Source organism: Pleurodeles waltl, chromosome 5, assembly GCF_031143425.1.
Source record: "Pleurodeles waltl isolate 20211129_DDA chromosome 5, aPleWal1.hap1.20221129, whole genome shotgun sequence".
NCBI lineage: Eukaryota > Metazoa > Chordata > Amphibia > Caudata > Salamandridae > Pleurodeles > Pleurodeles waltl.
Genome location: NC_090444.1, coordinates 679,650,066 through 679,670,794, shown reverse-complemented (window position 1 = coordinate 679,670,794; position 20,729 = coordinate 679,650,066). Strand labels below are relative to the sequence as shown.

The 20,729-nt window shown below is 43.9% G+C and overlaps 1 protein-coding gene and 1 pseudogene across 5 annotated transcripts in view; one reads left to right on the top strand and one right to left on the bottom strand.

The window, feature by feature from the left end:
• Positions 1-1,699: 1,699 nt before the first annotated feature.
• Positions 1,700-20,729, bottom strand: part of NT5DC1 (5'-nucleotidase domain containing 1) — a 999,625-nt gene continuing 980,595 nt past the window's right edge. For all 5 annotated transcript variants that reach the window (XM_069234556.1, XM_069234559.1, XM_069234557.1 and 2 more), the window contains one exon: positions 1,700-1,962. In XM_069234556.1, coding sequence (XP_069090657.1) covers positions 1,844-1,962 — 119 coding nt within the window. In that variant the 3' untranslated portion in view covers positions 1,700-1,843. The remainder of the gene's footprint in view (positions 1,963-20,729) is intronic.
• On the top strand, positions 8,076-8,198 carry LOC138297500 (5S ribosomal RNA; annotated as a pseudogene).

The following is a 20,729-nucleotide window of genomic DNA, read 5'->3' as shown; positions in this document are numbered from 1 at the left end:
CTTCTTTTTCTTTGACTTACCTGAAGATCTTGACCTCGAGGGTGACTTGCTGTGGGAATGGCTTTGGGGGCAGGACTGGGATCTTCCCTGTGACTTCTATAGTTGCAGGGTCTTTGGGTGTCTGGCAGTGAACAGCTTTGTATTTCGCTCCCAGATGGCCTTCGAGTGCAGTCACTGCAGGCTGCGGAGTTGTAGGATGTCCCCAGGTAACAAAGGTTGACCAAGCAGGGAACAGTTACAGACATCTGTCTGTCTGTAACATTCCCCACTAAGCTTAAACCCTGTAGATCTGGTAGGTGATCTGTCCATTGCACATTGAGAAAAAAAAACTTTTCAGAAAAATTAGTCTCCAGAAAACCAAGGGTAGCTCTGGATCCTTGTCCATTGGTGAAAGGAACTGTTGTTAACACCCGTGAGTGATGCCTATATGGGCCTGTGCACGTCACATCCACCTTAAGACGACTCTGATGTGGATTTGTAGGTGCCACCATCCTGCACACAGGGGTACTGCTTCAAAGTTTTCCAGATCCAGTCTGATGCCTGGGGAAATTCTAATGTGAGGAATCTGTGGTTAGAAGTCTCTATCAGAATAGGCAAACATGATGAAAGAACAACTCTTTTGTTGGTATAACTCAGTATTTCAACAGACCTAACACTATACATTGGGAAGTAATCAGTTGCTTACAACCGAAAAATGCCCTACCCAATGGTATGGTAAAAGACCCTTTATAGTCCATGGGGAAGTGAGTACCAACTCGCACCGTTTGGATGACAAAAGCACACTGTTTTGTGTAGCACTCTAAAGCTGACTCCAATACGAGCATTCAGATGAGGTGAAGCGAATCACAGAGAAATGGATAAGCATTCAATGCAAGACAAATGTTCAGTAAAGCACATGCTGATAAGAGATGCTTGAAAACAGAAGGCTTGACTAGCCTCTGCAGCAGTCATAGGGGTGAAAGAGGGAGTTTGCAGACCCTGGAACAAGGTAGGCTGAGATCCCATGTCCCAGGAAGCTTGTGGAATTGATCAGGATAACCTGGGGCATTTGAATAGAGAACACAATTGCACCGGAGAATGGGCTCAGTTAAAATAAATGGCACAAAAGAAATAGATTAAGAAACAAGAGGGGCAATTGGAAGTGGAAGGGATATCCCCACAGGATGCATACTTCTCAGCCTTGGTCAGAATCAGGGAAATAGCTTCAGAGGGGTTGTCTGAGGTGTCACACCCCATATAAAATGTATCCAGCAGTAAATAGTTTGGTACAAGTCATTTTAGTTGGATACGGTGAGGTGTCTGTCAGATTTCACCTGGGGCATTCACATGCACATAGACAAAAACACACACACAAATCCTCTCGCTTGTCTTTGTTTTGGTTAGTTCGAAAAAAACACACGCACCTTCTTCTCATATAATGTATTTTTAGAACATACTACAAAGTGATTGTTGGGGAATCTGAAGTTCACCCCACCCTCAATCTTACTGATCAAGGTACACCCCTGGTCAGAATGACCAAAAATGTATCTCCATGACTAAGAATGCCACCAATTGCAGTGTAAGATGCAGAAAGGTCCTGCATAGATAATACAGCAGGAGCATAGAAATCCAAAACCTATTCCCCGCTCTTGTGAAGTAAAAGTATAGGACAAACCATCGTACCATACTCCTTGACTGCAAAAAACGAGACTACAACGTATTTTTGGACAAATTAACATCAACTTTGTTTTAATATTCGCTAGCACTCCATTTAAAAAAATCGTGGAAAAGCATAGAAACTCCATAATGGCTTTATTATCGCAAACAAAAGGTTAGTATTCCAATGCAGAAGGATTATATGAGTTTATTCAGCAGTAACAGGCTCATTGATGGATGTGAATTCTCGAGGCGCTTGTGGATAGTAGCCGTCAATGTTAGAGAGTTTATGGGAAAACCTTGTGAATTTGTAGTCCAGCGGCAAATCTGCAAAAAAGTGGAAACAAGTTGGGATCATTTCTAAAGGTATTTGAGATATTAATAAGAAATTCACATGGGACATCCATAGCTGCTCAGAAAGTGATAGATAACATCACATTGTGAATAAAATGCGAATGTAAGAAGTCAAACTGTACTGTCAAGTTTTCTGACTAAAATTTGCTACATTTAATTACGTATATTCACAGTTTACAATAACTTTGTAGTGATATAAAACAGTGATAATTATTCCACTCATAAATCCGCAGCCATCTGCCACATAAAACATAGGCAAATACAATATTCCAAAAATAACTTCATCCTTTAGCACGTGATCACAGATTCAAAATTCATTAATTCCCACATAAAATCTGAGACTAGATCATTCAACTAAATGGACAATTTGAGGTAACACAAAATACATACATTAACATTTCTACAATAGTACAAGGCCCTACAACTTCTGCATCCTTAACAAAACCAAAAGGCAGAGTAACATTAAGAAAGGGAATCTGATTAAATAAAAGAAATACATAAATATGTGTGGGGCCTCAAACCCGAACAGCTGCATTAAATATGTCTTGCAATAGGCCAAACCTATAAGAAGCCGCCCAAGAAATTAAAGAAGGTTTGAGGGCACCTTATCTAGGTCCTCTTTAGGGAACCGTGCCAGGAATTACTTCTTTTCAGGTGCATTTAATGTACATCATCCCCCTCCTACATCAAAGGATGCATCAGATCCAATTTTTGCACCCAACTTCAACAAAACCTACTAAAATCTCACCTTCCTCCAACTTTCAGGACGGATCTCTTACTTGCAAGTTTTAGCAAACAATGCTGCGGTGTCCCACGACTTAAGACAGTGCAAGAACGTGTTCTTGCCACCTATGCAAATTTTTATGCTGCCATTGCTCACGGGGTTTGTGAGACCTCTTATCAACTTTGTTATAGACTTCCCGCATTAGGGTCTTTCATCAACTTGGTGCATTCCCATAATTTTAAACTTATCAGAGTGAGTCCGTTCGTATTAGGCTATAAAAGCACCTTCAAAAGACACTGATTACCTACTTTCTAAGTTACCTCGAATAGGGAAGGGCATTAAGTGCCCGCAGGGCCCAGCTTGGGAACAGTAGTGCAGAGAACCCCCGCCTGCATAGGTTAAGTCGGCGCTGCCATTGGGCCCGCTAGACTCGTGAACTTGGTCCCACTAAATGTTAGTTCGCTGTTTATGAGGCTCTTCTGCCTGCAGGTAAGATGCTGGTGAATTACACTGTTAGGGACCATGACTGGGGTGTAGGAGGTGTACTGACATACACAACAAAGGAAATGGAGAAAGAAATGATGAGCATGAGTAGAAAAGTGAGCACGGGAGGGAAAGGTATGAAAGAAAAAGTGGATATGAGAGACAAAAGATAGGTAGATACAGAGTGAAAAGAGAGAACGAGGGAAAAAAGTAACAAGTGCTAAAAGGTAGGATGAAAAGGTGAAAAGAACGAATGGATGGAAGGGTGAAAGCATAGATAGATAAAGGAAGAAAGAAAAGATGTCTGGAAGAGCGAAAGGATCGAAAGGTGAAAGGGTGAGTGGATGATAGGATGGAGAAGAGGAAGATGGCAAGAGTGGCAGAATGGATGGAAGGATGGATACATGGCTGCATCAAACTACTAATGAGTGGATGGGTGAAAAGGTGCGTGTATACATGAAGGTGTACAAATCTTAGGGTTGATTCACATGGTTTTTGCGGTGTAAATTTAAACCTCAGCCTGAAAAATAAGTGAATAAGGATTCACGCAGTCCTTTATGCATAAAACTGCATACTCCTGTGGAAAGGTTTGTCTACCTTAGCAAACATTTGCCTAGGAGTAAATTTAGATTAGTGGTGTGCAAAGGTAGTTGTTAGGGTACAGAGGTGGGTCTGTATTCACAAATATTTGTCTTAGCCATTCCTACCTGCATAACTCTAAATTTACTCCTACAAAACTTTAAGCATATTGGTTTGTGTGTAGGGAAGGGCATGAAAGTATCCCACGGTTCATATGGATGCAAAAAAAAAATTCTCTTCCATCACATTTTTTGCAGGTGAAGAAAAAAATGAATTAAGATAATGCACACGTCCATAGTTTTCACTCCTGTAGATAGTATGTATTACGTACAATGAGCATACATCTGGGATTTTGTAATTACACTAAAAGTCATATAATGACTTGAATCATTAAAGAAAACGTTTGTGCTGTGATGTTCTACTTTATCATGATTCCTTTGAGAAGATCGCCCAAGGAAACGATTCCAATAAGCTGCCAAGACTTTCAGTAAGGCAGCAATACTATTAGAATGAATCATTAAGCCGATGGGCTAACACCTCAAACATCCTGCCACATAAGGTTTAAAAGTTGATCTTTGGGTGGTACCAGATGAAGTTCTTGTTTGTAATAATCTTTAGGCGGCAAATCACCATCCATAAATTTACAAGGGGAAAAGCAATCATTGTTTCTCAGACTCCTAGATGTATCCAGTGACCTTCCAATCGACGATACTAAATAACTGCACAGAAGGTAAAAAGGCAAGGGTGGGCAGAGCTGTCAGCCTTGTGCAGCACTTTCCAAAATACTGACCATCCAGTGCTTACTTGGTGCCAGTTTTTGCAGGTGGTGGACACTGAGAATCGTTCTTGGGCACCAGGACTTATTTTCCATCATCAGAGAGAGAGGGAGGGGAAGGCAAAAAAGTGAAAAGGGGATAAAGAACAGACGAACCAGAACCTTAATGAGTGAGATAAAGGAACAGGAAGTGTAGGATGGTGAAAGAAATAAGCATGATGTGGAATCAAAACTACCTTTGTGTTCAGCATCTCCCGCATTCAGCAGCAAGGTGGGCTTCTAAGAAAACTTTGTGTCGCGGAACGTTTTATATCATTAAAATTACTATTAGTAGTAGTAGAAAATATGGAAATAAACGAAATACTGCCATAGCCTTCCTTGGCTAGGACAAGAGGGGTAAGCACCAGCACATCCTGCAGCCCCCAGCCCTGGGATTCCCAGGATGCCATAGACTTAGGGTGTTTTCAGCAGAAGCTTGTGTAACTGGAGCAAAAGACTGATGCTCTGGGTCGTCTGAAGGAAAGCAGCAACCACTATCTCCCGGGACAGAGGCACAGCGTAGCCAGTGGTCATGGGTCCTAGTGCAAGCAAGTAAAGCCCCCCCTGAATGCTATCTGATTTGTGAAATACAGCAATAATTAGGGTTCAGTGGGCCCCACAGGCCTCTGTACCCGGTGACACTGCAAATACAACACCAATGGAAGTTACGCCGTTGAGGGCTCATTTTTTAATTGTTTTTTTCTTGTACTACAAAACTTGTGTGTTGTTAATGCTTACAAGCAAAATACCGAGCTCTTGAAAATGTGCACAAACAATAAAGAAATACAACACACAATCGAAAAGCAGCTGCGAAAAAATTTCAGGTCGATTTTGCTTCCCATGAATATTAAGGAAGCAGTTGTCAAGACTGCAGTGTAATTATTTCCAATGGCATACTTTAGTATATTCCACATTCACCTAAAAATATCGAAAGGTGACCTCCATACCAGGTGTGAAAAATGCCTTTGCTTTGCTTGGAACAAGGTTGCTCAGTTATCGAGATCTGTGGATGTTCTCACTCTCCTCGTGCCTGTGATGACCTATGACATTGCTTAGGCATCCTTCCCTCCCATCCTGCTGTACACTGGAAAAAGGAATGTGAACTTTTAACATTTCCCACTTGGCAATTTTAGTGAAGAGAGATGTTGATGTCAAATGTATGTTCAATAGTCTGCATTGTATTGACCTGCAGCGCCTGTTGTGACAGGAGTGCTCAGCAGTGGCGATCAGGGCACCTAGTGGTGTTACCCACGAGAGAAAACACTGTTGGGAAATACCTAGAAGGGCACCATTACGGCTGTCAGAATTATAGGACCTGATTCACAAACATTTTGGGTAATTTATACTTTTTAGTAAGACTACTACTTTTGGCTATTTACGCAATCGGAGTGAAAATGTACTCTAAAAGTGTAACTTGCAATTGGATTTTGTGAATAGCTAAAAAAGTAGTAAACTTACTCTAAAGTGTATGGCCCCCAGGCCTTTCAATTTTGTGGAGCTACGTAAGTTACACTTTTAGAGTACATTTACAGTTGTGTTTTGTGAATAGCCAAACAGTGTAAATTGTTCAAATGTGTAAATTATCTCTGTCAATCAGGCCCTCATTTCTTAATCTGCTAAAAACAGTGTAGGCGCTCTACATTTTTCTCAGGTGCCCTCCAGTAGCACTTTCGGATTATGGCGTTTGCTTACCAAGGCTACCTAGCCTAGATTTAAAATCATGCGTCTTTCTTGTACACTTCTGCAGTTTTAGTTCCTTTCTCTCACTTCTGCATGTTCTTTTTCACCACTACTTTTTAGGGTCGAGCCCGCGTTGCATGCGCTCACGCATGCGTATCGCAGCAAGACGCTTTAGTATTTAGAAAAGGGCTCGGAGCCCTGTCAACTTCACATCAGTGTTTTTTATTGGTTTGTGGGCTTGCCTAATAAAATCTGCTTGCTCTAATTAGTCGAAGGCACGCATACGTCATGCCTTTTCCGGTAGCTAGCCCTTCTCGAGCGCAGCAACCAAGTACAGAAAACATGCGAGGCTCACTGTTTTCCATCGGGCTCGTGGACTTCTTTTTCTCTAATTTATGAGCGCGATCTCGCTTGGCAGAAGTCGAGTGCTTTACATAGTTAATTTCACTTTTTCGGGTTATGTACATAAATGCACTTTTGCCCGATAGGTGAAGAGTCAGGTTAGGAGTTTACAACGCGATCAGCTCTAACATGAGCAAACGCGAGATCCGTTGCATTGTAAATGCTTGTTACCCTTGTCACAGTTTTCCTATCTTTCTCGTTTCTCACTTTTTTGCCGTTCTCCCTAATGCTCTGGGTCAAAGTCTGATAATAAAAGATAGGCATAGGCACCCGAAAATAGTGGCAGTGCCCACCACCTGGTACAAATCTATCATTGGTGTCTGCACTTTGAAATTTCCTTTAACCTACTGAGGAAACAAGGTAAATGTTATCAGCCTGTTAAAGCACTTAACATTGCTTTTCACAGGAGCAGTTGTACGTGTTTTCAGGGTGAGAAAGTACCTGCAAAATGCCTGTGAATACCATCAAACCTATATGCCTGGGATGTGCATTTTAATATAAATGCATTTTTAAGAAAAAACAGCAAATGCGGCACATTCTTTTAGCTTGGCCAGCTATTTATAAGAACACGCGTCGGACTGGCTAACAGGGCAATCTGGCAGTGCCCGAGGGGCTGGACTGAATAGTCAGTACGTGGGCCGTTTTTTTAGTTTTGAAGGCCTGGTTTATTGTCTTGTAGGGCGTTTTCTGTTGTTGATTTCCCTTATATTACAACAGACGTTGCCTGTAACATGCACAAATGCACGCAGTTTCCTATATCCTGCAAAACATCTATATAACGTGTCTTTATAAGTTAATTGTCATATTTGCAAATGTGAGCCACTTTTTTTTAGCTCTCTGATTCACTAATGGGGCCACTTTTATTTTGGTGCCAAAGCCAATTTAATGTCTTAGTACGACAATGATAGGGACACGTGTTCAGGACCAGCTTTAAGGCGGTGCGAGCGGTGCAGCCACACCGGGTGCTGACCTGAATTAGGGGGCGCTGACCTCAGAAAGGCACGGTGTTTATCATTAACTTAGAAACTTATTCAAGGCACCTGCTGAAAAGTTCCTTTTGCCTCAATCCTTCAGGAAGCAATTAAAATGTCAAGATACCTCTTGTGATTAATGTTCCTGCTAGGGAGAGAGATGGGAGTTTTGTCTAGGTGGCAGCTTTGACTCATCATAACATGCATGCTGCAAAGAACTGAACTATATTTTATGTGCATAGCTGAGTGGATTAGTAAAGCCAGTCTTTACAAGCGCTTTAAAACAAATGAATACATGTGAAAGGAGGGCTATGGAGAGATGAGGGGCACATTTGGTGGGTGGTAGTGAGGAAACCCGAGGAGGTGGTCATTGGGTGGGGCGCCAAAAAAGTCTGTCGCACAGGACGCCACCAGCGCTAAAGCCAGCACTGCTGCTTACGGCCGTACCACCCTGAATGTGCCTGATCTCATCTGACCGTGGAAAGTAAGTAGGGTCAGGCCTGGTTAGTTAATACTTGGATGGGAGACCGTCTGGGAATACCAGGTGCTGTAGGCATTTTGCCCTTACTGACAGTAGGTGGTGCTCAATTACACAGCGTACTCGTTAATTTCATTTTTTCTTTCTTCTACTCTTTTTTCTTTCTTATAAATAAATAAACAGCAATAACACCAAAATATCCACTTTCCATAGGAAAATTGAGAATTATTCTGCAATGTACACTCCGCCTAAAATGAAGACAACATTTGCCTTACGACAGGCAAGGGGACCCCCAGGTAAGGCTTTGCTTTCTTCTGTCAGCATGGAGCTGCTGCTGTTGCAAGCTGCTTCTGAGGGGCCGCACTGGTGCCAGCTCTGGTTCCAGGCCTCCCTCCTTTCACTGTCCTCAGCAGCCCGGGAGCACAGGGCTTAGGGAGGCAGAGAGCCTTGTCGCTGGCAAGGGAGACCCTGGACCCAGGCAGCATTCAGACCCTCATTTCACTTCCTTTTCTGTGTGCACACAAGGGCCGGCACTGGGCATGGACAGTATTTGCATTGAGAGGGGTCTGCGCTTGGAAAAAAGGAAGCTTACAGTCAGAGCTTCTCTTGAAAATAACCTGTCTCCCCAGAGTCCCTTGGAAAGGAAGTTGGGTTATGGGATACGGAGCTGAGGCCAGCAGGGAGAGCTGGAGAACTGGGGAGCATCAGCTGCTGAGGCAGCCCTCACCAGCAGATGGAGATATGCGTGGCCTGAGATAGTGCCTTAGAGCCCAGTGGCAAGCAAGGCTTGGCACTTTGTGAATATACCAGGCTGCTGGTGGTGAGCTGGTTTGCTGCTGCTAGTGCTGGGCCCTAAAGAAATGGCGGTCTGAGGTTGAGTGTAAGTGCAGAGGAAGCAATTGCAAGACTGGTGCAAGACAGGGGTTGTGCTTGGCCCTCTGTAGGAAGTTTATGATGGAGGGCAGTTGGTGAAAGGAAGTGTGTGGGTCTGGTAAGAGCAGCAGGCTCCAGGCCGGTAGGCCGAGCCAGCACAAGAGACCTGGAACTGCATCTTTTGCTGCTTACCAGGGCCAGCTTTAGGGTGAAGCGAACGGTGCAGCCGCACTGGGTGCTGACCTGAATTAGGGGGTGCTGACATCAAGGGGGGGAGGGACTCTGTGGTTAGCAATAACTTAGAAACCTGTGATTTAAAAGCACCTGTTGAAAAGTTCCTTTTGCGTCCAGCCTTCAGGAAGCAATTAAAATTTCAAGATACCTCTTGTGATTAATGTTCCTGCTAGGGAGAGAGATGTGAGTTTTGTCTAGCGCAGATGTGGCACCTCCGCTAAGGCGGAGGAACATCACCCTGCTGGATTTTAACAAAAGGAAAAATAAAATGATAATTACGTATGTTACATTATTATCATTTGATTTTTCTTGGGAGTAAGCGCTGGGCTGTAGGGAGGGGGCCGGTGGAGTGGTTTGAAGCACAATGTGCACATGTCTGTTTGGCCGGCAGTGTTAGGCCGGCCAAACAGACATGTGCACTTTGCATGTTCTCTACCTGGCTGTATTGCACAGCTGAATGGAGAACATACACAGGCTCCCCCTACTTGTCTGAGTGGCGAAGCAGGCCGCTCAGACCAATCACGACCCTGCTGTCATGCTGGTGACAGTAGCGCCGTGATTGGCTGGAAGCCTGCGTGCAGTGCAGGCGGGAAGAAGAAGAGGACAGAGAGGAGACAAACGCGTCTCCCCTAGAAGGTAAGTGTTTTTTTATTTTTTATTATTATTATTTTGTAAACCCTGCCACATCCCACCCCACCACCCTCATTCAGTGGTGGCAGCCACTGGTCTAGCGGCAGATTTGACTTGCCATAAAGTAGCACAGATGGTTAATATGCCTGCTGTAAATAACAGAACTATATTTTATGTGGATAGCTAAGTGGATCAGTAAAGCCAGCCTTTAGAAGTGCTTTAAAACAAATGAATGAATGCGAAAGGAGTGCTATGGAGAGATGAGGGGTGCGTTTGCCTGGTGGTAGTGAGGAATTCCAAGGATGTGGTCACGGGGAGGGTGGTGCCAAAAAAGTCTGTCACACAGGGTGCCACCAGTGCTAAAGTAAAAAAGAACGGATGATGGACGGAATGCTGAACAATGCAAACATTCACCCCAGTCACAAAGATCTGGGTTTAATCCATTGTTTTTTTGCTCACCACGCCACCCCAGTTTGGACCCAGCCATTTACAAATCAGTCTTACCTGGACCGGAAACAAGCATCCTAGGACCGGTTTCAGGGTATCACCCTTCATCAGCTAGGCTACCCTTCCCACTTGGGGCAAAAAATGCAAAAAGAACAGAAGGTGGACGGAATGCTGAACAATGCAAACATTAACGCTCAGTCACAAAGATTTGGGTTTAATCCATTGTTTTTTTGCTCACCACTCCACCCCAGTTTGGACCCAGCCATTTACAAATCAGTCTTGACCCTGTTCCTCAAGTGAACAGTCCAGCCCGAACTGCCAAGCCAGGTCCACCCTGGACCGGAAACAAGCATCCTAGGACCAGATTCAAGCTAGCCTGGCTGAAGAGGGGTGATTCCCCAAAACCGGTCCCAGGATGCTTGTTTCTGGTCCAGGGAGGAACTGGTCTGGCAGTTCGGGCTGGACTGTTCCCATGGGGAACAGGGTCAAGACTGATTTGCATATGGCTGGGTCCAAACTGGAATGGTATGGTGAGAAAAAAAACTGATGGATTAAACCCAGATCTTTGACTGGGGTAAATATTTGATTTGTTCTGCATTCCGCCCATCAACTGTTCTTTTTGCACTAGTGCTAAAGTTGGCACTGTGTGTGATACATCATGTGAGGCAGACCTAATTAACATAACTTAGCTACACAATGATAAAATAACATTGGTTGCATGTCCTGTATTCATGGCCTCAGGCACAGAGTTATTTAGTGCAACCGGTCCTGCAGGTTAGGGAAAAGAAAGGCAACACATTCCAGTAGGCAGGGTGAGTCTGTCATGGAGGACACAAGCCCCCCCCCTGTCCCTCCCACACAAGAGGAGGAGGACAGTGGGCTGCCTTCAGAGCTGCCCTAGCAGAGGGGCCCTCCGTCTGAAAGGAGCTTCCCACCTTCTAGCCTCACATGTTCACAAAGGGGTGTAACACAGGCCTCTGCAGTGCAGCGGGGTGGGGGACCCATCCAAGCGCCCCCCCCTCACTTCTGAAGGCCCCCCATTCAGCCAAAGGCCATTGTATGTCTGTGAGATATGGGAGACTCAGGGCCCTACCTCATCGCATTCTGCAGGGAGGCCCCTCTATTTTGCGTTACGTAACCCTGCTCCCCACCTGGCTGCTGGGTGCCAGAGACTCCAGTGCAGTTCTGAACCTGACACTAAACAAGGACGCTCTGAGCAGGCTGACTGCTAACAGGCAGTTTCATTGGCAGGAACTGAGAGTGCAGTATGTAGGCCAAGTATCGAAACAAGGCCACTGTGACTAAATGTGACATCACGCTAGACTCCATGGTTATACAATGCTACAAATAATTACAAAGATAATTAACCAAACAAAACCTGTAAGACCTATTTAGCAAAATCCCAGTTTTATTTTGCTTTAAACATAGGGCTTGAAATATAATTGCACTGGCCTACAGTTATTAGTTGGTTTTACATACATCTTGTGAGTTTGCAGGTTTTTATTATGAAAGGGGTATTATTAATAGTCATTGCTCGTGATTTGTAAAGAACACAATAATGCCAACATTTGGGAATTGTTAAGCAGAAGGTTTATCCACTTCAATGCCTTAACTTGCAGTGAAGTGGAGTAGGTTTTAAGCTGGAGAAAGGTAAAATTAAGCAGTTTTAAGGCTAAACAAATTCCTCACCTAAACTGAAAGTGCCGTTGTGCGGAAAACCACATCCTTAAACCTCATGCTTTAAGATGCTGCAAAAGGTTGAGCGTTATGCAAATATTATTTGCTGTGTTCTACAATCTAGGCATTTTTCCGTAAACTTCTCTTCAGAACTGTGTGCAAATCTCAAAGAAAATTAGCTAAAATATCTTGAATATTGTGTTGGCCTAAATATAAAAATAAACACACTCAGATGACAAGGCTGGCTTCCTGTGCTTGACTGTTGTTAAACGAGGCTGATGATTGCACATCTTCCAGAGCTGCTTTCCTCTCCATGTTAAGCCCTGGACGTGATGCCTCTGTACTGACACACATTGGCAAGGCCAGTAGGTCTAGCTTTAATGTGCGAATGTATGCAATCTGCATTTTTGCATGCCTGTGTTGCAGTGGCGGCCACTGCAAATCTAATGCGGGGGAGGGGGGAGATATAACAAAAAAAAAAACTAAATAAAACGAGCCTGTCCTTCCGGCCACTTCGCTCATCTTCTCCCTCCTGATAGTGTCCCAGCAGCCCCTGGGACACCAGCAAAGGCTCCCCCCGCAATCCTGGTGCTGCCCTCCTGCTATACCTACCATGAGAGCAGCACCAGGATTGGTCTGAGCGGCTTAGTCTGCTGCTCAGACAGTGCATTGGAGTCGGTGCTGTTTCTCCAACCTGGCTGTTCAACACAGCCGGGTTGGAGAAACCTAAGTGCGCATACCAGTTTGGCCATCCTAAGATGGCCAGCCAAACTGACAAGCGTTCTGAAGTGCACTCTACTCCTCCTTCCCCCTACCATGGCCCAGCTCTGCCCCTATCTGCACACGCTGGCTGAACTAGCAGCTGAAAAATCAAAGTATAATAACATGTTGTTTTATGTTTCAGCTGCTGGCTCTTAGACAGGGGGAGATGCTCCTTCATCATTGTAGTGGAGCCGCTGCTGCTGTGTTGCTATACAGTCTCAAAGGTTTTGCCTAAGGTTTTTATCAATGTATATGGCAAGGTCCAGGAGGCAACATTCAAGTACTAAAACATTTTTTAAAAAGCCTACAGTTAAAAAAAAAAACGGTAGCTTTTTGTGTGCATTGCATGTACAACCAAGAATTTAATGTGTGATGATTTAATATGTGATGTATAACAGTATACGCATTATAAGGTAAGCACTTTGTGGAAAGTGGAATGATACACCAAAAAACCAATACCTTGAGGAGAGAAGGAGGAGAGAGAGAGAGAGAGAGAGAGAGAAAAACATATATTTTAGAGAACAGGTAGTTATAGATCTAAGAAAGCAGGCACATACTAAGAAATGCCCATGCCTGCTACCTAAATTTCTGGTTGTGGTCAGTAGGAGGTGCTTGGCAGTCAAAAGGAGTCTACTGGCGGTCTGATGAAAAAGTATGGTTCTGTTAGCTGTGTCAGATAGACACATGTAGGCGAGTCAAAGGGTTTTTAATTTAATTCTACCTTTCACGGAAAGCCAATATAGTTTTTGAAGCACCCAGGTGAATAGGTCGCTTTTGAGCAAGCTGGGGCTGAGCCGGGGAGCCATATTCTGAACTGTCCGTCTGACCAGCTTGTATTTAGGGAGCTGCTTATGTATTCATCTAACATATCTGTTAAAAGAACATGCAACTATTGTGTTCGGTAATTTCTCCAATCAATTGAAACCTCCCTTGAAGCGTAGAAATTTCATTGCATGCACTGAGGGGACTCCCAAGCCAAGTTGAAAAGACCATTATCGGAAGGTTTAACCTATGGCTAACCTTTCTGAGCTGTTGCATATTTTTATGGTCAGAGTGAGTATGAAAGTATTTTTGTTAATCACATGGTTATTTTTATTATTAAGCTGCAATATATATATATATATATATATATATATATATATATATGCATCAAGTATTTTCTCACCCAATAGGACAGAAAAATCAAGACTCAAAACAGACAGTTGCAAAATATATTGGCAAAAACTGTTCACGGCTACGGCTGAAACGCGTTGGGAGGAAGATCACTTTTGTTTTTGCCAATATATTTTGCAACTGTCCGTTTTGAGTCTTGATTTTTCTGTCCTATTGGGTGAGAAAATACTTGATGCATATTAATGGGATTCCCGATCCCATATCAAGACTGCCATGACTGAGCCTCGATAAGTCGGGTGTTTATGGTGATATATATATATATATATATATATATAGATATATATATATATTTTTTTGTATATAGCTTTGGGTTCAAGTTTGTTGTGCTTTTTTTTTTTTAGGTCTGGCATTAGCCAAGACCTTTTAATTTATTTTCACAAAAATTATATGTATTCTTACTTATTTATAATGGCCTTTCAGCCAGCCCTCTTCATCCATTGATCTGTTATTGTGTCATTCACATTTTTCTAACACCCCCTACAGCATACAGCATGGTCCATAAGGTCAGTTCACTTAAGCCATTGCCTAACTTCATCATGAGTGAAGTCATTCTACCCTTTGACAGGAGGTACATACACACACAAAGTAGCTCCCTGATGTGCCAGAGACTACTACAGCAGTGTGTACTTTTGAGACCAAAACCCCTGGCAGCTTCCCTAACAATAGGGTTTTGCTCAACCCATGACACAACAGAACAAGCACTGGCAAAATTCAAAAGGCTTGCAGCCAACACCAGATCTTTGGATCTTGCCAATTGCTAGAACCCCTTTCAGAGGGCCATAGGGCACACAGGGGCTACTGGGCCCAACCGTGGTGGTTGAAGTCTTTTACTCCTGATGTCCTGGGCCCGGCCTTTTATGAGTTCTGAACAACTGGGCCAAAGAACCCTTCTGCACTTGATTCTCAGTAGTAGCTGTGGTAGAGCTGCCAAGGCTCCATCTGGGATGTGGTTGGAATGGGAGACATACCGGGGCACCAATTTCAGCATTTGCAAGTCCTGCACACCTGGCTCAAACTCAATTCACCAGTGACCCCTCTGGCATATGGGGTCACCGCGACGCAGAGGTGCGGCTTGGTGCTTTGCTCCCAGTGCTTCTGATAGGGCTCAGACCAACACAACCCTCTCCTGGCATTGGTTGCATAGATAATACCGCACATGGGAAATGGCCCAATCAGTGCACAGCCTCAAACCTCGCTCAATAAATCTTTGAGCAGGGCTCCCCACTGAACATCACTCCCTCCAATGCTCTTCCTTCCCTCATAGGGCACACTAGTTTTGACAAGCAGGCAGGCAATGGTGTTCCAGGTTCGTGGGCAGGTGATACTGGTGTTTTGGGTGATGTCACTTCACCTAGCAGGGAGACTAGCAGGCCTTTGCCCCTAGTCCTAATCACAGGCCGAAGTCTTGCAGAGCTTCCCGTTCTCACACAGCCCATCTGGCTGCTTATAGTCCTTTTACAGACACCAAATGTGATTCAGGGCCTGAATCTTTTAAGTTTTATGTTGGGGTTCTGCGTCTTTTGAAGTGGACACTTCTTTCATTCTTCTTTCATCATGAAAGATGTCTGTCACAGCAGACTTGGCTCTGAAGCTGACACAATTCATGGAAGTGACCAGACTTCACACATGGATGTCAGCCACAATGATACGTGCAACAAAAACTGAATCCCAGGCTACCAGCACTACATTTTATGCCAGTCCTTGTGATCTATCACTGAATCAATTAGCAACCACCTGAAGTACAAAGAAAGTATCTTCCTTACAGGAATGAAGCAATCCACAAATCTGTCTGGGGGACTTCCTCTCCTTCCAATATCCATACCAGCAGTGCTAGATTAAACTCTTAGGAGGCCACCGAGGCAGTTAAAATTTCAGGGGCACCCTCTCAAATTATCCCTGAATACATTTTTAATTTTACCAACCAACAAGTTTAATAAACCAATTTTATTACACAAAACTAAACATTACACTTACGTAGGTTGCACCATATTTTTCTACAAACTGGCAGCTGACAGAAAGTGAGCTTTTAGAGAAAAACTGCTATGTGAATCTGGTGTCTATGATTTATGTACTTTAAGTTGTTAAAGGGTACATTACATTAATACTGTATTTTCTCTATTGAGTCTTGAATGTCAAGATTTGTTTTTTTGAGTTGATTCATTTTTTTCTATCTTTTGGAAACAATTTAAGGAAGCTTGATTGTAATTGTCTTTCAAGATCAAATCAATATTATTTTGATCTGCTGTCGCAGGGCCCCTAAAAAGCGTGGGGCCCATAGGCCGGTGCCTACTTTGCCTTTTTGGTGATCCGGCACTGTTTGCCAGGCAGGCTTGGGCTTCCCAACATGGAACCCAGGGTCCTCCATATACTACACCCTTGGAGGCACATTTAATGGTGTGAACTCACAGCACACTTATTGTCTAACACTAATATCTATATCTATTGTGCCCTTGGATGTACACATGCATTCAGGACACACACTCAATCTGTGTGCACTGTTCAGTACTGAAGCTTTTCTACATTCATCCAGGGTGTGATTATTTTAAAACACACACACTGCCAGCGCACACACTCAGTTTGTGCGTGCTGCACATCACTTCACACTTAATGGATGGTACTTCACGGACACACACATATATCCAGCACATGCTTTCTGTGAGCACACACTACATAGCACTACATCTCACATGTAATGTATTGCTCTCTGGCATACATACACCCATTACAAGTACTAACAACACATGTACTTCACAGTACTGGTCCATCATGTATTGTACCCTTCCCAGGCACACACACAATCAACAAAGAGTCACTACTACTGAGCTGTGCAGAACTCCACAGCTACCTGATGTCAGCCAAGAAAGTGCTAAGCACATAGCAGCAGAATGTTTTATGAATGCATGTGAATCTACACCACTACAAGCCATGAGCAGACACTTACTGGCTAAGCAACAGTTTCCATTTGAGGCATATGTTGCTGTAGGTACACTGAAAAGCAGATCTCCCATACAAGCAGTGGCTAACCAGTGTGTTACAGCTGTTTGAAATGGTGTAAGCAGGACTGCTTGGCCTACTTTAGCTTGTTGACGAGTGAGCACATCTATGCAGTAATGCTTTGTGAATGTATGCAGTGTAGACCATGGAGCTGCTTTGCGTATGTCAAGTGTTGGTATATTACCTAGAAATGCCATTGATGTGCTTTTTTTGCAAGTGGAGTGGGCCCCATGAGGGTTAGGCAGAGTTCTTCCTTACCTTAGCATAGCACGTCTGTATACATTTTATGATCCAGTGTGCAATACCTGCCTTGGATACAGGGATATTGTGTGGGGGTTAGAAAACAACAAATAGTTGTTGCGTTTTCCTAAATGTTTTAGTCTTGTCAATGTAGTATATAAGGGCTCTTTTAATATCTAATGTATGGAGGGCCCTCTCTGCAACTGCTACCGGTAACTCAATAGATTGATTAACGTGGAATAAAAAAAAACACTCTTTGGTAGAAATTTAGGAATGGTTCGTAGTACCACTCTACCTCTATGTAATTGGAGTTCCAAGGTTAGTGCCTGGAGCTCACTGACATGTCTGAGAGATGTGATAGCAATGAGAAATGAAACCTGCCAGGATAAGAACTTGAGGGGACAAGAGCTTAAGGGCTCAAAAGGAGGGCCCATTAGTCTTGTGAGTACGATATTAAGGTTTCACGAGTGAGCAGGTGGCACCCGTGCTGGAATGACTCTTTTTAGACTTTCTGGGAAGGCTTTCATAACGGGAAACCTGAGGATGGAAGTGTGTTGTCAGTTTTGTAGGTATGCAGCACCAGCCTTTAAGTGTAATCTTATAGACGCAAAGGCCAATCCTGAGGTATCTAGATGGTAAATACTGCAAATGATGTCTTGAGGTGGTGCAGCTAGCGGATTAATATTTGAGAGTTGCAGTAATGGACAAATATCTTCCATTTGGTTGCATAAAAGGCATGTGTAGTGGGGCCTGTGTGCTTCTCTAAGAATAACCATACATGGCTGAGGGAGGTTTAAGTAACCAAAATCTATGACCTCAGGAGCCAGATGGCATGATTGAGAGCTCTGGGATCTGGGTGTCTGATCCCTCTGTAATTATGTGTGAGAAGGTCCTGCCGGTTCAGGAGTATTTTATGAGGGACTACTGGGTGTTCTAAAAGAGTGGTGAACTATGGGTGTTGTGTCCACATGGGAGCCACCGGGATGAGAGTGGGGGATGGCTGCTGAAGTTTGAAAAGCACAAACGGAAGCAGTGGGAGAGTTGGAAAAGCATAGGCAAATATCACTGACCAGCTTATCCATAGTGCATTGTCCCTGGACTGAGGATGTGAGAACCTTGAGGTGAAGTGTTGGCATTTTGGTTTTCTACTGTGGCAAACAGGTCAATTTGCAGTCAGCTCCAGCACTGGAAGCATGAAACCTAGCTGATGAAGTAAATGAATAGTGGCCTGCGAGTGTTGGAAACACTTTTGGCAGGTTGAGCTTTTGAAGAGCCAGACACCCACGTATGGGAAGACAGGTGTGCTCTGTCTGCCAGGTGGGCTGTTACAACAGCAAGACATTTTGTGAAGACCATTGGAGTGGTTGTGACTCTGAAGTTAAGCAATTTGAATTGAAAATGTTGGTTGCCTATGACAAACCTGAGATATCGGCAATCTGCCTGGTGAATGGAAATGTGAAAGTAGGCGTCTAATGCTGCCATGAAGTCACCTTGCTGTAACAATGGGGTGATGTCTTGTAGAGTCACCATGTGAAAGTGTTCTGAAAGAAAGTATCTGTTTAGGGGCCTGAGGGTCAGGGTTGTGTTCGAGAGCCATCCTTTTTTGGAATAAGGAAGTATAGCTCTGCCACTAACCTGAGGTGAGGTGGGGAGAGTTTGTGTCTTCAAGGTGGAATGTTTGGAGGTGTGGAAGTGAGCTCCAGGCAATAACCATGTTGCAATAACCCTACTGACAGTGATATTCTGCTAGGCGGGAAGAAAACCCTGTAATCATCCCCCAACAGGTATTGTGTGGTCGGGGGGAACAGTGGGAAAGTCAAGGCTTTTATTGTGGTGGCAGAGGGCTTAGTGGAGCCTGTCTTTCCTCTACCCTTTGAGTTGTTTCCCCTATAGTAACCCCTGGCTGAGGTGGTTTGTGCCTGAGGATGTTGGTAAGATGTAGATGTTTCTGTAGAGGTAGGCTTTGCTGCTTCATGGTAGGGGGAACGGCGAAAGGAGCTGCATTGCGATGATGTCTGCAACACTCCCATTGCCCTTTTTTATTTTCTCCAGTAGACTGTCTAATTGTGGTCCAGACAAGAGTTCCCCATCGAGAGGAAGTGCCAAGATGTTCTGTTGCACCTTCAGCTTAAAGCCTGATACCCTGAGCCAGGCATGACGTCTAAGGAGCAGTCTTGAGTTAATGCCCCTTGCTACTGAGTTGGCTGCATCTAGGGCACAGTGGATGGAGGTGTTGATAATGAGTTTGCCCTCTGAGGCGATCTCGTGTGCCCCACCTTCTCATCCCAGTGAGCTCTGTCGTAGCGGGAGAGGATGCCAAAAGAGTTGACGATTCTCCAGTGACTGGCACACTGGGCAGCCATTCTCTTCCCTGCTGCATCTATTTTCCTGCTCTCCTTGTCTGGTGGTGGCGCCTCCCCAGATGTTTGGGAGTTTGCCCTCTTTCTTACTGTTGCAACTACTAGCGAGTCAGGAGGCAATTGTCCTTTATGGTGTGTGGGGTCAGATGGACATACCTTATATTTCTTGTCAACCCTCGGAGTGATGACACAGGCATTAAAGTGCTCTCTGAACATGACTGGTGTATGTATGTCTGAGCACCCCCTTGAGCATTGGCAGATATTGCGCAGATTGTTAAGTAGAGGAGAGTGTTTCAAAGAAGTCATCTCGTGTGGGGTCTGTGCAGAACTCAACTTTATGATGTGTGGCTGCTCTACCTATTACATCATGATGGTGTCATCTGGGAGGGAGGGTTTGGCTGGATAAAGGTCCAGACCCATATCAGCAGATGGCTCAATGTCATATGCTTCGCACAGATTATCTTTAGGTGGGATGGAGTATTGGTCTCCATCATCTTCATCCCCTACAAAAGAATGAGTAGACCCCTCTAGGGAACAACTTTGGTGCAGGTGGTGAATGTGAAGCAGGAGGCGGTGGGGGTGGAGCAGGGTGCACAGGACTTGTTGCCTTGTCTGATTTTTTTCCTATGTTTTGTTTTAGAGGTATAGGAAATGTCCAGGGCCTCCTGAAAATCTAATTGTATTTTGGTTGGCTGTACAGGCATGGATGGAGCTTGTGTTAATATACGGCCTGTATCTGGATGGATGACAATATGTTGTGATATGGAGTCTAATTCTTCCTAGAGGCATTGAAGGACTGGCTCCACACAATAAATAAAAACTAAATAAACTACTGAAACAAAAGTCATCTGTACCTGTACAATTTGGTACCTGTGAGTGAATCAATTTGTGTTGTATCAGTAAACAAAAATCCAATCTCAGTCTACGCATTAATCTACTTTTGGGAGATGTATCCTAATTAGAAAGTGCCTTAATCAACCACTAGTAATTTGGCATGCACAAACTACAAACTAACAGATTAAAAAGTCTTATGTGACAAACATACCAAAGATGCAGTTTTAACATTGAAATGATACTTAAAACTAACATTATACGTGACTCTATACACAAAGTGCGATATACGAGTATGTATAAACAAGTAACACAGAAGTATGTATAAACAAGTAACAGAATGCAGGAATAGTGGTCTCAACAAGCTTTATGTGGTGAGACTAATAGG